The sequence below is a fragment of the Glycine soja genome, chromosome 14 (genome assembly GCF_004193775.1).
Source record: "Glycine soja cultivar W05 chromosome 14, ASM419377v2, whole genome shotgun sequence".
NCBI classification, from domain to species: Eukaryota; Viridiplantae; Streptophyta; class Magnoliopsida; order Fabales; family Fabaceae; genus Glycine; species Glycine soja.
Genome location: NC_041015.1, coordinates 39,797,223 through 39,811,222, shown reverse-complemented (window position 1 = coordinate 39,811,222; position 14,000 = coordinate 39,797,223). Strand labels below are relative to the sequence as shown.

At 36.5% G+C, this 14,000-nt stretch overlaps 1 protein-coding gene across 1 annotated transcript; it reads right to left on the bottom strand.

Annotated features, from left to right (window-relative positions):
* Nucleotides 1–281: 281 nt before the first annotated feature.
* Nucleotides 282–878, bottom strand: LOC114384055. Its single transcript, XM_028343737.1, has one exon. The coding sequence runs from the start codon at nt 876–878 to the stop codon at nt 282–284; it is 597 nt and encodes a 198-aa protein (XP_028199538.1).
* Between the last annotated feature and the right edge of the window lie 13,122 nt (nt 879–14,000).

Below are 14,000 nucleotides of genomic sequence, written 5' to 3'. Positions count from 1 at the left end.
AAAGCCTTAGAAGAGTAAATTTTTAATTAGTAAAGGTTTAGGAATAATTAATTCAACCCCCCCTTCTTAATTATTCTGAGACCACTTGATCCAACACTCGTCACATGAGCTTAAAAACCCCCTTGTTCACTACTAAACAAGCTGCAAAATTAATCACAATCACAAGCAATTATCTTAACTACATGCAAGAGATAAGAATGAAAAAGAATAAAGGGAAAGAAAAGTTGGGTTGCCTCCCAGTAAGCGCTCTTTTAACGTCACTAGCTTGACGCATCATCCTGTTATCCTGGTTCCAACAAGGTTCCAACTTCCAGAACCTTCTTCTCTAGTCTCTTTTCCTCCATCACATTCACCTTCAAACAAACATTTTGGTCAGGCAAAGCTTTCTCTTCATAAAACATATCGAAACTGATTTGCTGGTCTTCTTTGATCATTTGTAGTTTCCTCTTCCCTATGTCTACCACACAGCTTGCGGTGGACATAAAAGGTCTTTCAAGAATTAGGGGAATGTCAGCATCTTCTTTAATGTCTATCACTATGAAATCAGCTGGAAAGATCAAATGTTTGACCCTAACCAAAACGTCTTCGATCACTCCATATGGTCTTGCGATGGAGCGATCAGCCAACTGGAGGGTCATGCGTGTGGGCATTATCTCTATCTCTCCAAGTCGTTGGCACATGGATAGAGGCATTAAATTGGTACTAGCTCCCAACTCTATGAGAGCTTTACCCACAGCAACCTCACCAATAGAACACAGTATAGTGACACTTTCGGGATCTTTATGCTTCGGGGGAATGATGCATTGAATGAACGCACTACAGTTACCTTCCACAACTATTGTGTCTCTGTGGATATACCGATTCTTCTTTGTTAGCATGTCTTTTAAAAATTTGGCATAGAGTGGCATCTGTTCGAGAGCTTCTCCAAAAGGCAAAGTGATCTCCAGCTTCTTGAAGATGTCAAGAAATCTGGCTAAGTGTCGCTCTTTATCCTTCTTGGAAGGTACCAATGGATATGGTACTTCCTTGCCTTCAGCTAAAATAATCTCTCTCTTTTTCTCTCTTGAAACCTCACTCTTGCTCTTCTTTTTCTCCTCATCAACCTTTTCGTTTACTTTTTCATTTTTCTGATTCTTTTTCTTTTTCTTTTTCTTCTTTTTCTTTTTCTTTTTGTTTTTCTTTTTCTTGTTCTTCCTTCATCTTTATTCCCTCTTGACTATCTTTTATTGGTGTCTCTCTCTTCTATTGGTCATGTTCATCTTCCACAACTTCCTCAAGTTCAACAAAGTCAGAAACTAGTTCCAGTGTCGGCTCAGTTGCCGATTGTTGTTTATATCCCTCCATCTTCTCTTCCACTCTACCTTCATCAGCCTGAGTTGCCACTCTACTCCTTGTCATTATAGCTTTACATTCTTCCTTTGGATTCTTCTCAGTGTTAGCACTAAAGCTACTTGACGGCCTATCCGCCAATTCCTTTGCGAGCTGGCCTACTTGGACTTCCAAATTCTTTATGGCGAACACTGTGCTCCTATGCTTTGACATAGATACCTGCATAAATTGAGCTAGAGTCTCTTCCAGCTTCGTTGTTTGATCATAGAGACTAGGGCCTTACTGTTGTGGCCTTGTATATGGACCACCCTAGTCTTTGTTGAACAGGTTTCCAGGGTGATTCCTCCACTATTCCTGTTGTGAATTATATGGTTGGCCATGCTAAAATCCAGAATATCCACCTACATTGAAATTTTGTCTTGGCTGTCTCCCCATATAATTGACTTCATGAGCTAGTTCTTCATTGGGGATACAACAGCCAGAATTATGAGCTCCACCACAGATGGCACACCTTGCAACCTGCAAAACAGTAGATGGTAAAGATTGCACAAAATGTATTTGAGTTGGCAACTTACTTAGTGTTTCAGTCAATGCTTCCAATTGCTTGGACAACAACTTGTTCTGTGCCAACAACGCATCTTGTGATGTAAGTTCTAGAAGGCTTCTCTTTGTTGGTATGTGGGCTCTATCTATGAGAATAGCAATGTCACTTGCAAACATATTTTCAATAAGATCCATGGCTTCTTCAGGGGTTTTCAACTTTATCTTTCCCCCAGCAGAAGCATCTAATAGCTACTTGGACTGTGGCCTTAACCCATTAATAAAAATGTTGAGCTGAATCGGTTCTGAAAATCCGTGAGTGGGTGTCTTTCTCAATAAACCATGGAATCTTTCTAAGGCCTCACTCAGGGATTCATTTGGAAATTGGTAAAAAGATGATATGACTGCTTTTCCTTCTTCAGTCTTAGACTCTAGGAAATACTTCTTCAAAAATTTCTCAACCACTTCATCCCAAGTCTTAAGATTGTTGCCTTTAAACAAATGAAGCCACCTTTTAGCTTCTCCGGACAATGAGAATGAAAATAAGCTCAATTGAATTGCATCTTCAGGCACACCAGCAAATCGAATAGTATTGCATATTTCAATGTAAGTGGCTAGGTGTGTGTATGGGTCTTCATTTGGTAGACCATGAAACAAATTATTTTGAATCAGTTGTATCAAAGAAGGAGATTGTTTATGCCTAAACCTCTGGTTATGCAATGCTGGTGAAAAATTGCGGCACACTTGAACTTGAGTAATCTTCTAGGATCACTCTCTTTGGCTCTTCAGCCATGATAACTTCTTCAATTAAATCTGTATGAGATTGCCCTAGAATAGGAAAGCTAGAAGATGCCTCGGAAGATCAAGGTTCTTCTTCTGGAGTTGCTACTACTTCTAAGTCTTGCAAAAAATTTCTAATTCTCTTTGCGTTGCGCCTCCTGCAAGTAGTGTTAATCTCCAAATTGATGGGGATCAAATCACCTGCAGTAGATCTTCTTTGCATACAAGAGAAAAAAACAACAATTATCTAGTTCAAAAGAACAATAAAATGTGCAGTAACTAAAATATAAACAAAAAGAATCAATAAATCAAAGAGAAAAATATAAAGCAATGTCGTAAAACTGAACTGAACTCTTCTAATAAATTAAGTTCCCTGGCAACGGTGCCAAAAATACGTTGTTCATTTTCCAAAATGGTTCCTTTTTCTCCAATTTCAACAATTATATTCAAGGGAAATGAAACACCGGAAAACGCACCGGGTCGTCAAGTATTTAAAATTAAAACGTAGTGATCCGAGTATCGAACTCAGGGAACTTGCTTATTAGACAGAGTTTTATTCAGAAGTAAGGCATTGTTGGAACAACATTGATAAACGATGGTTAAAAACAGAAATATACTACTTCTATGGTAAAAACAGTAAATGCAAGTAACTAAAAGTTGACAACAATAGGTAAAAGGTGTTGGGTCTTTCTAACAAACAAGTTGATGCATATGAAGATGTTTCTCTAATCAATCATGCTTTTGTGTTCTATGTTGTAGCCTAAAATACTAAGCCTCGATCCCTCATAAGTTTATACTAATTGAACCTAAGCTTCGTCCACAGATCCCTCTTGTAAGACTAGGCTTAACTCAAACAACATTATCGTAACAACATATTCAGAAAACCAAAACACCAAAACCCCAACACATAAAACACAATTAATTAGATAGTAAAGTAATTACATCAGCTGTTCATTAGCAATCCCCAACAAGGGTGTTTAGCCAGCCATTATAGAAAAAACCTAACGCAAATGGGATTGAGAGTATAGAATAATTGTTCCTTAAACAAGAAGGGGATCCCTCTTCCTCTTCTCAGCACCTCACAATCACTCTATAGCTCACTAATCTCTCTCTAATTGAAGAACCCTGGGCCTGGCTAAAGACAACCATCGCGCTTAGCGAGCAGATCTCACGCTTAGCGTGCGGCTTTGATATTTATGCTCTGCCAAATTCTTCTACCATGCTAAGCGTGCTGAAGCTGTGCTTAGCGTTGGATGCGCGCTAAGCCCAAATGGTGAGCTGAGCACAACTGCCACTTTTAGCACTTCAAGACTCAGCCTCTTTTCACCTGAAATTGAACAGATTTCATCATTAAATTAAATGGAAAATATTCTAGAGACAACTATAACAATAAAACAAGATTTATTTACAAATCCCTACAAAATAACTATAAATTGGGGAAACTATAAAAGTTTTGGAAAATGTTTTCTATACAAAAGTTAGTCGTATAAGACGACTAACAAACTCCCCCAAATTTATAGTTTTGCTTGTGCTCAAGCAAAGAAAGAACAGTTCACTTGTCCTCAAGTGACAAAATACAATGGTCAATCCAAATAGTGTTTGCTTCACAGAGAAATTCAATCATATGAAGTGAATATCATGGAATACTACAATCAATTGCTTTTCACAAACATGCAGCTTTTCAAAGATAGGAACATATGCATTAGAGTCACAACTGAAATAAGCTAGTGAGAATGGTAGATATCAAGGAAAGAATCATCAACCAAAGCCTCACAGTCATTGTTTCACTCAAGCTCAAGTGATTAGGCTCATTCCATTATAAACAACTAAGACACAAAATGAATCCGAAGGACTTTCTAGGCTTGTAATGAGGTTGGGCTGCCAACAAATCATGGTTTTTCTCGAATTCAAAAGCTTAGATTCTAGGAGAACATTCATCCATAGATAAACCTTTACTTTTCATTCATTCCCACCCCAATACTTGCCTCTTTTTAGGCACTTAGCTTCATTTCATTGATTTGCAGCATACACACTTTTATACATTTTTATTTATACTTACAGTTTTTTTTATATAGAAAACAGTGTGTATATTTTGCTCTGTTTTGACCATTTTATTTCTTTACCCAATCTCTCCCCCAAATTTGGGACAAATTTGCTTTAACATATAACCCTCCCAAATTTAGGACAAATTTGTTTTGAACCAAGTTTTTGTGGATGATGCTTTCCTACAACCTAAGACAAGGTATCAGGAGATAACACTATATAGGCTCAAGGTTCAATCAATCAATAATTCATTTAGCTCAAACTGGGTGCAAGGGATAAATCATTCAAGCACGTGGTCAGCTTTTTGGCTAAGTGGCTATCACAATCAAACATGGCCTTCATCATCCTCAATTCATGCATTCAGTCCATACTTCAGAGATTCATGCAAAAAATCAGTACTAAATGATAGTCGTTTCTCTCAAAATTTAAGGATCACACTCTCACCGGGATACGGTCAATGCATTCCTTCACAATCAATCTAACAAACTAACTAACAATTTTAGTCATACTTCTAATCACATGTTCTTTTGCTTCTAATGGCTGCCAGCATGATCCAAACAAACATCTAATCATTCCCGTCCACTTAATTCATGCATTTTCTCATTCAGGTCATTCACAAACACTCATTTCATATCAAACAGACCACTGAAACATGATTCAATCATTTCACTGTTCAAACAAGCTTTTCGTACAAGCAATCAACACTAAAATAACTGGAATTTAAATGACTAAAATTTAAAGCAACTAAATAACTAATAACTACATTGTTCAAAATTTGCAAAAATTAAAACAAAACAGAATTTAAACATCCTGTGGCTGATCTTCATTTAAATCCAGCATTGGAGCAGCTGGTACATCCTGAAGAATGGACTGCTCTGGCTCCATGACTGGTTCTTATGGCATGGTGTCCTCAGAAATGGGTGTTGGAGAGATAAGAATTAGAGAAGTAGGCTCTTGAGCCGCTGCTTCCTCCTGAGCGACTAGATCAGTCTCAAAGATAAATGTCTCAGGAGGAACAGGCTCATCCTCTGCATTTGGCACAGGCTTCTCTGCTGGCACAGGCTCTTGGGCTGCGGAGGCCTGACCCCCTCTATAAGGAGAAGGCTGGACTCCTGGCTAAGTCACCTATGCAAGGAACTCCTCCACACTCACAGCCGGCTACTGGCCAGAGCTCTGCAACCTCTGGATGATGATGATTTGGCCTCTATGCAGGCTCTGTAGCATAGCAAATAATGTCTCAGAGGTGAATGAAGATGGTCCTGTAGGAGGAGTTGGAGTAGGAACTGGAGCTAGTAGAAGGAGAAGAAAGATATTGCGCAAAATTATTATGTTTGTTTCAAATAAGAAAATTTACAATGAAAGGGTTCAAACCACTCTCCAGCTCTCTAAACCTAGAATACAAAGCTTTTGATAAAGGAGACAATGGTTAACTGTCTAACTGGAAACGATCACAACAAATAAATAGGAAACAATTACAGTTACAAAACAACTTATATTAATGAATCACCAGACTCAACGCTCCCTTCTACGTGACTAGACACTCGACCAAATCATAGAAGATTGGGCGACCAATTCAAAAGACAAGAGTACTAGACCAGACGACCAACACTGATGTCCACCCTATCTCTATCGTCCATCGTCCAACAATTATCAATCTCCACGTTGGTTCAATAACATTTCTAAATTACAATTAACTCAAATAATTTCTAGCAGTCTACATTAAGTAGATCTAGACAGTGCATGAACTTACTTCTTGGAACAGGCTTCGTGAATACATCAACTGGATTCTCCCTCGTCACAACTATCTAGAATTTGACCTTCTTCCTAGAATGCATGAAGTGGTATCTGATTTCAATATGCTTAGTCCTCTCATGATGGACTTGATCCTTGGCTAAGTAGATTGCACTTAGACTGTTGTAGAAAACGGTAGTTTTTTCCTATGGAAACTCAAGATTGCTAATTCGACCTTTTAGCTAGATCCTTTTCTTTGTTGCTTTTGCCAGAGCCATGTACTCTACCTTTGCAGTGGATAAAGCCACTATGGGCTGAAGTGTTGCCTTCCAACTGACAAGAGAGTTGCCAATCGTGAATGCGTACCTAATCACAAATCTCCTTGCATCAAAAACTATAACATAGTCAAAATTTAAGTAACCAGCTAGAGCATAGGATGTGTCTCCATGGTAGATGATCGAGGCCGTACCCGAATCAAATAAACATTAAAATGTAGTAACTAGGAAGTGATCCTAGGTCGTTTCCCAACGAGCAGTGACAAGCCAAATGTTCATAATATACTTGCAGTAACAGTAACAGTAACGATGGGGGGGGGGGGGGGGGTTGTTTGCTTTTGTAAATTAAACAGCGAATATATGTGAATTAGAAAATATCAGAATTAAAACACGTTGCTTCCCCTTGATTCACAAGCAAGTCTCTTATCCTAGGTTACGAGAGTTTATCCTTTATCAGTTTAACCACTTAATCCAACCCTAAATTAAATTACTAAGCGAAATTCAACATAAGGCATTCATTATGTGATTAAGCATCACATACACCAATTACTCATAAACGATCATTAAGCATGAACGTAAATTAAGCGCAGAGACAATTAATCAAGCACTAAGCATGCATGAATTAAAAGCAACAAATTCAAAGTAATTAGTGAAGAGGAAAAACTAAACAGAATTTAACAGTAATAATAGAACCTCAAAGAGAACTGTGCTTGATCCTCAAGGGAAAACAACGCTGCGGACTTAGCCTTCCATTAATCAAATAGAGAATGAAATTTTATTGATAAAACTAAAAGTCTGAACTGGAATTGAAAAAAAACGAAAATAAAAGAAAAAGAGAAGAGAGACTAAAACTAAAAACGAAAAATAGAAGAGAGAGAGAGGAGAGAGAAAGAGAGTCTCCCGCGAAGGAGAGAGGGGGCGTCCCTAAACTAGAACCTTGGTGCTGTTATATAGTTTTTTTTCAGCCCCAAAGCTTACAAATATGTTTTAAATCCAAGCCCATAAGTAAAATCAAATCAAATCTAGATAAGATAAGATAAGATAAGATCTAGATGAAATAATATCTAGATGAGATCAAATCTAAATAATATCTAGATAAGATAAGATCTAATTTTGTAGAATAAATTAGTCTGCCCTCTTCAAGTCCAAGCCCAATTCTAGATTCAAGCCCAATGCTTCATTAATTCCTGAAATTAGATTAAAAACATCAAATTAGCTGAATGGGCCCAAATAATAAAACTGCCTAATTAATTGACAATTAAGACCAATCAATAATTAAAATGGTGCAAAAAGGGTTTAGAAAATAGAAGAAAATGATGGCACATCAGTAGACGAGTCCAATATCAATTGTACCCTTAAGGTACCTGAGGATACATTTCATAGCTTGCTAGTGTTCCTTCCCAGAATTACCCATATACCTACTTACAACATTGATTGCTTGGTCTAGGTTCGGTCTAATGCATACCATAGCATACATGAGGCTATCTATAATACTTGCATAAGGAACACAAGACATGTATTCCTTCTTTGATTTTGATTGAGTAGTATTAAGTTCATATAGAAAAATAGACACTATCAGAGAAGTACATACTAGTTTTGTGGATGCCATCCCAAAACGATTGAGCACTTTCTGAATGTATTCCTTCTAACATAGAAAGAACTTCTTCTACACTTGATCCCTTTTGATCTGCATACCTAAAGTCTTTTCAATAGCTCCCATGTCCTTCATCTCAAATTCACTGCTAAGTAGTGACTTCAGCTTCTGAATTTCCAACAAATTTTGAGATGCTATTTCCATGTCATCCACATAGAGTAGTATATATATGTTGGAATCATCATCCACCTTGCTATGATAAACACCTGAGTCATAAGGACTTTTGATGTCCCCATGAAAGACAATGAATTCATTAAATCTCTTGTACGACTGCCTTGTTGATTGCTTCAGCCGATAAAGAGACCTTTTTAATCTACAAACATAATTTTCCTTTTCTTCCACCTCAAAACCTTTAGGTAGTTGCATAAGAATGTCTTCCTCAATTCTTTGATGAAGAAAGAAAGTTTTGACATCGAGTTGCTCTAACTCCATGTCCAAAGTTGCCATTAGGGCCATCAAAACACGATGGAGTTGCGTCAAACTATTGGAGAGAATATCTTGTTGTAGTCCATTCTTTCCTTTTGACTGTAGCCATTAGCTACCAGACATGCTTTATAATATTTGACTTCTTCAGTGGACAATCCAAATTTCTTCTTGAAGATCCACTTTCACCCCACTACTCTTTCGCCTTCAGGTAGCTGAACTAAATCTGAAGTCTGATTCTTCTAAATGGATTCCATCTCTTCCTTCTTAGTTGTCATCCACTCTCCAACTTGATAATATTAAATTGCATTATGATAAGTGGTCAGTTTGAATGAATTGATTTCTTCTGCTACCTGTAGCGCATAATACATTATATCAAAGCCATATATTTCAGGAGCTTTGATTTTCCTTTGTGACTTTCTGGGTGTTGTGTTTTTGGGCTACGTCAAATGGTTTTGACTCATCTAGTTAGTCCCTTCAACTAGTGCTAAATTCTTATGTTGATGGTGCATTTGAAGATCCTGATCAGCCTCATTTGGTGCTTCAATTTGTTTTTGATCACTAATGCTGCTTATTGTGGAGCTCTTAAACTCCACTTGCTTAGTGACATCCTCAACCTTGCCCTAATCTTCATCAGATTTAGAATGTAGCATAGAGTTCATTAAAGACAACATCTCTACTTAGAATGACCTTTCTTTTTTTAGATTGAGACTAGACTCGAAATCCTTTGATTCCATCTCCATAGCCCGTAAAGAATCCCTTCTTGGTTTTGGGCTCTAGCTTACTTTCACTTATGTGATAGTATGTTGGACATCCAAACACCTTTAGCATTGAGTATTCCACTGGTTTTTTAGACATACATCAATGGGGTCTTCAAGTTTATGGCAGTTGCTAACGTTTTAATTACGTTAGGATTTACATCGGCCAAGTGTAACCGAATCCCAATTGTAGTACTGAATCGAAGCTCAAGTCGTCTCCCAAGGGAATAGTGCAAGGATGAATATTCAAATTAAAACCTTTCAGATAAAGATATTTTTGTATTTTTATATTTTAAACTACATAAAACTAAAACTAATCAAAACAAAAAATAAAAGATATATTTTTCAAGATAGATTAATGTGTTGAAAATTTAATAACAAAAATTAAAAGAAAAGGTAAGAAAGTTACTCAAAATCTCGTTATTTGCTGCAATTCTATGTCGTTATATCATTCATCCCCAATTCACTAATGTATTTTATCCCTAATCCCTTAGGTGATAGACCCTAAATCACTTGCATTAATTCCTAATCCCTTGGCAAACCAACACAAGCAATCAACATTATCGTTTGGGAATCAGTGAGGCTTAACCAAGATTATTCTATCCCTAAAGGTAACCCCAGTTAAGTATCCAATTTAGTTTGAGTTTCAATGAGACTCGCTAAAGTGCACATCAATTCTTGGAATCATCTATCAGGTGTGCAGGCTCACAAATCATTAAGTATAAAAGGTGAATAATGAACTCAAACAATATATTAATGTGAGAAAATTACATCAAATAAGGTTCATTCTTTTCCTCTCCTAGATAAGAAATAAACTAGCTACTCATGAAATACAATAAAAGAGAAGAGAAAAGGGTTTTCCAATGAAGGGTGGTGTGTAGAGGTATTTTTTCTTGCAGCTGCCTATGCCTCTCTTTTTATAGAATCGTATATATGTTTAATAGAGGCAAATAATCTCTTTAATTTACAAAATAATATAATCTATACAAGGAAATTATCTCTTCAACTGATATAATCTGTTTTAATTGTTGCAATTATCTTCCAAGTGATTTTCTCATTTATCTTTAAGCTATATCTCCCTAATTATCTCTATTTTGAATTAATTTTGTTTCTAGACGCACTATCTAGCTCGCTCCTCGCTTAAGTGAGATATCTTCTTTAAAATTTCATCTTCTCCTTTGTTTAAGCTGGCTTGAGTGGCCTATACCTCGCTTGAGCGAGGCTACCTTGTAAAATTGATCTATTTCTTTGTAAAAACTCACAAAATCATATTAAAAACTTCTAAAATCGTAATTCCTATCTAAATATATTAAAAACTAAAAACATAATGAATTTGATTCAAAGCAAGGCCCAAAGTATACTGAAGTATCAAATAAACATCTCAAATTGCATATGAAAATACAGTTAATTTGACGTTCATTAGCAGTGGATAGTGAGCGATTCATAAGATAACATGTTGTGCTAAATGCCTCAGCCTAGGAACTATTCAAGTCTGAATAGCATGCATCTCGCCTTTTCCAACATGGTCCAGTTCATTCTTTCAGCTACTCTATTTTGTTGTGGAGTATATCGTACAATACATTGTCTTGCTATGCCTTCATTTCTACAAAATTCATCGAATTCAGTACAACATAATTCTAAGCCATTGTCATTCCTAAGACAATTTAGTGTATTTTCTATTTGATTCTTCATAAGAATCATCCAATGCTTGAAAAATTTGAAAGCTTTAGATTTCTGCTTCATCATGAATACCCATGTCATTTTGGAGTAATCATAGATAATGCAACAGCAACTCACAACTTCAAATCTTATTAGTTGTGAAGATGTTTTGTGACAAGTGAGTTGTGTCACTTTCTTAAGTTTAAGTGAGTTGTGTCTATCTTTACTCTTGGTTTTCTATGCACGGTCTTACACATCTTTTGGTTATGCATGAATCGCTGAATGCATGTCAGAATAGGTGTTCCTAGTTTGGGCTAAGGGTAGGTTTCTCTTAGGCTCTTATTTACAAAGGACCCTAGTGTTGGGTGCCTATGTCTCTTTTTCTAGGGAGGGAATTGTAGATTGGTTATGATTGCTTGTGAGGATTCTATATTCATAGTGAAAATCTAATTCTGTTTTTGGATTTGATTACTGGATTAGTTTCTTTAGTGATAGAGAGTGAACCAGTATAAAAAGGTTGTGTACTTCTTCTCGTGATTTGATTTTTATCTCTCATTCTAGTCTTGATCAGTTTTGTAAAGGTTCAAGAATATATCTCTGTGAAAGAAAGAACTTTAATGAAGGATCTCGTGTAAATTGTGGATTGATTCAGTATTGATTGAGTTCAGTTTATGAAATTTTTACGTTGTGATCCGTACAAAAGAAGTTTTTGTAACTCTGGTTTTAAAAGTTTGTTTTGTTTTGAAAACCAATTCACCCCCCTCTTGGTTTATGAGTACCGTCATATTTCTCACCTTTCCCTTTGATCTACATAACTCCAACTTCAACCCAACAAGAAAAACCTTTCAATTCCATGGCAACCACAAATACAAGATTTTTCTTAAGTTCTAGAATGTGATGAACTTCAGTTAAGGCTCTAACAACACCATCATACATTATGATTTGTACAAATCCTATACCTATGAACTTAGATGGGGCATTGTTACCTATGAGGATGTTACCACCAAACTTCTTCTCATATGTCACAAGCCAATGTCCCTATTGATGCAATCCTACCCCCCAAGGATATTGGATAGAAGACTCCAAGAGGATTGGGCTAGAGTGGCTAAAGAAGGCCCTAGGGTTCTCATGAACCTTAGGATAGATTTATGGGCCCATGGACCAAGGTTGGGTTCACTCTTCTTTGTAAATATTATAATATGTTTTCCTTCTTTTTGGCCTTGTTTTTTGGCTATTCTACTAGTATAGGGTTTTAGCCTTGTATTTCAGGGCATTATGAGTAGTCTTTGTAGTAGGGACTTTTTTGTATTTTCATGTATTTTGGCATGGGGGTGAGCTTAGCTATTAGAGGGGTGTGTGTAACTAAGCATTTTCATGTATTTTGGCATGCATGTGAGCTTAGCTATTAGAGGGGTGTGTCTAGCCAAGCTTTAGCTTCTCAAGGAAGATTTCATTTAGTTAGTGACCTAGGCTATAAATAAAAGCATGTGTAACACTTGTCATAACTTTGATGAATGAGAGTCTTGTGAGACACTTCAAAGTTCCACTTCTCTCCCTCTTTTTTCTCCTTCAATTTTGTGCCCCCTATCTCTCATTATTTTCCTCCATTGAAGCTTCCTCTCTAAGCTTCTTATCCAAGGCACACTCTTTGTGGTGAAGCTCCTCCTTCCATGGCTTATTCCCTAGTGAATGGCGCCTCCTCTCACCTCTTCTCCTTTATCTTCCACTGCATATCCATGGTTGAAAATCACCATTGAAGGACCTCAGTGAAGCTCAAAGATGAATCCTCCATAGAAGCTTCTCAAGAAAGCTTCCATCTAGTGGTAATCAGAGCACAAGAGCTTCAAGTAGGTGCTCCTTAAACCTCCATTAATTTTCAGCTTTACCTTCTACTCCATTGTTGTTTCTTCATTTTTCTCAATGTATCTGCTCATATGTATTATGCTAAATGTTGTTAATATGATTCTTTAGAATTTCCACCGATTAAACTTTTTATAGAAGCTAGATTTGATTTTCTATGGTTCAAATTTCTTGTTTTAGTTCTTGAACCATGAATTATGTTGAGTTTAGGTTCCTTTGAGTTTTGTCTTGCTATTTTTTGTGGCTGAAACCTAAACCATAAAATTCTTAGAAAAACATTAAAGTAGAATAAAACTTCAAAAATCTAGAGTGACTTGTTCACCTATTGTAGTTTTGTCATAGAAGTCATGTCCAGTCACGAAACTTGTCACATAAGATTTCTTATGTTGTGCTGAATTTTATTTTTCTTGTTTCTTTGTCTAACTCATTTGTTCACGAGGGTATGAAATTATTTTAGCCTATTAGTTGATTTGAGTCAAATCTTGCATGCTAATTAGTCCTTAACATGTTCATGCAAAATTCTTAGAGAGTCTTTGATTGCGAACCTTTTCTTGAACTTTTAGGTTTCCTTATGATGGTGTGTATTGTGAATTTGAGTTTTGGTGATTGAATTGCTAGGTGAAATTTTGATCCTAAGTGAATATTGCACTCCTAAAACTGTTGTAAACAAGCCTAGTGAGTTCAACATACATAGGAAGGTTGAAAGTAATCCTAAGGCAATCAATATACCATGCTTAAAAAAGTTGAAGTCTGAAATCGTTGGTGCTGGCAACTTGAACATACAAACTTGTAAAAATTACTGGGAATTGGTCACTGCAGCTGAAATTTGTACTGAATTTTCTAGACATCTTGAAAAAAATTAGAAAAAAGAACCAACTGATTTGGATCTAAGGAAAAAATAACAAAAATCACACAATTTGGCAGGAAAATCAGTGTCCAGGAAAAAAA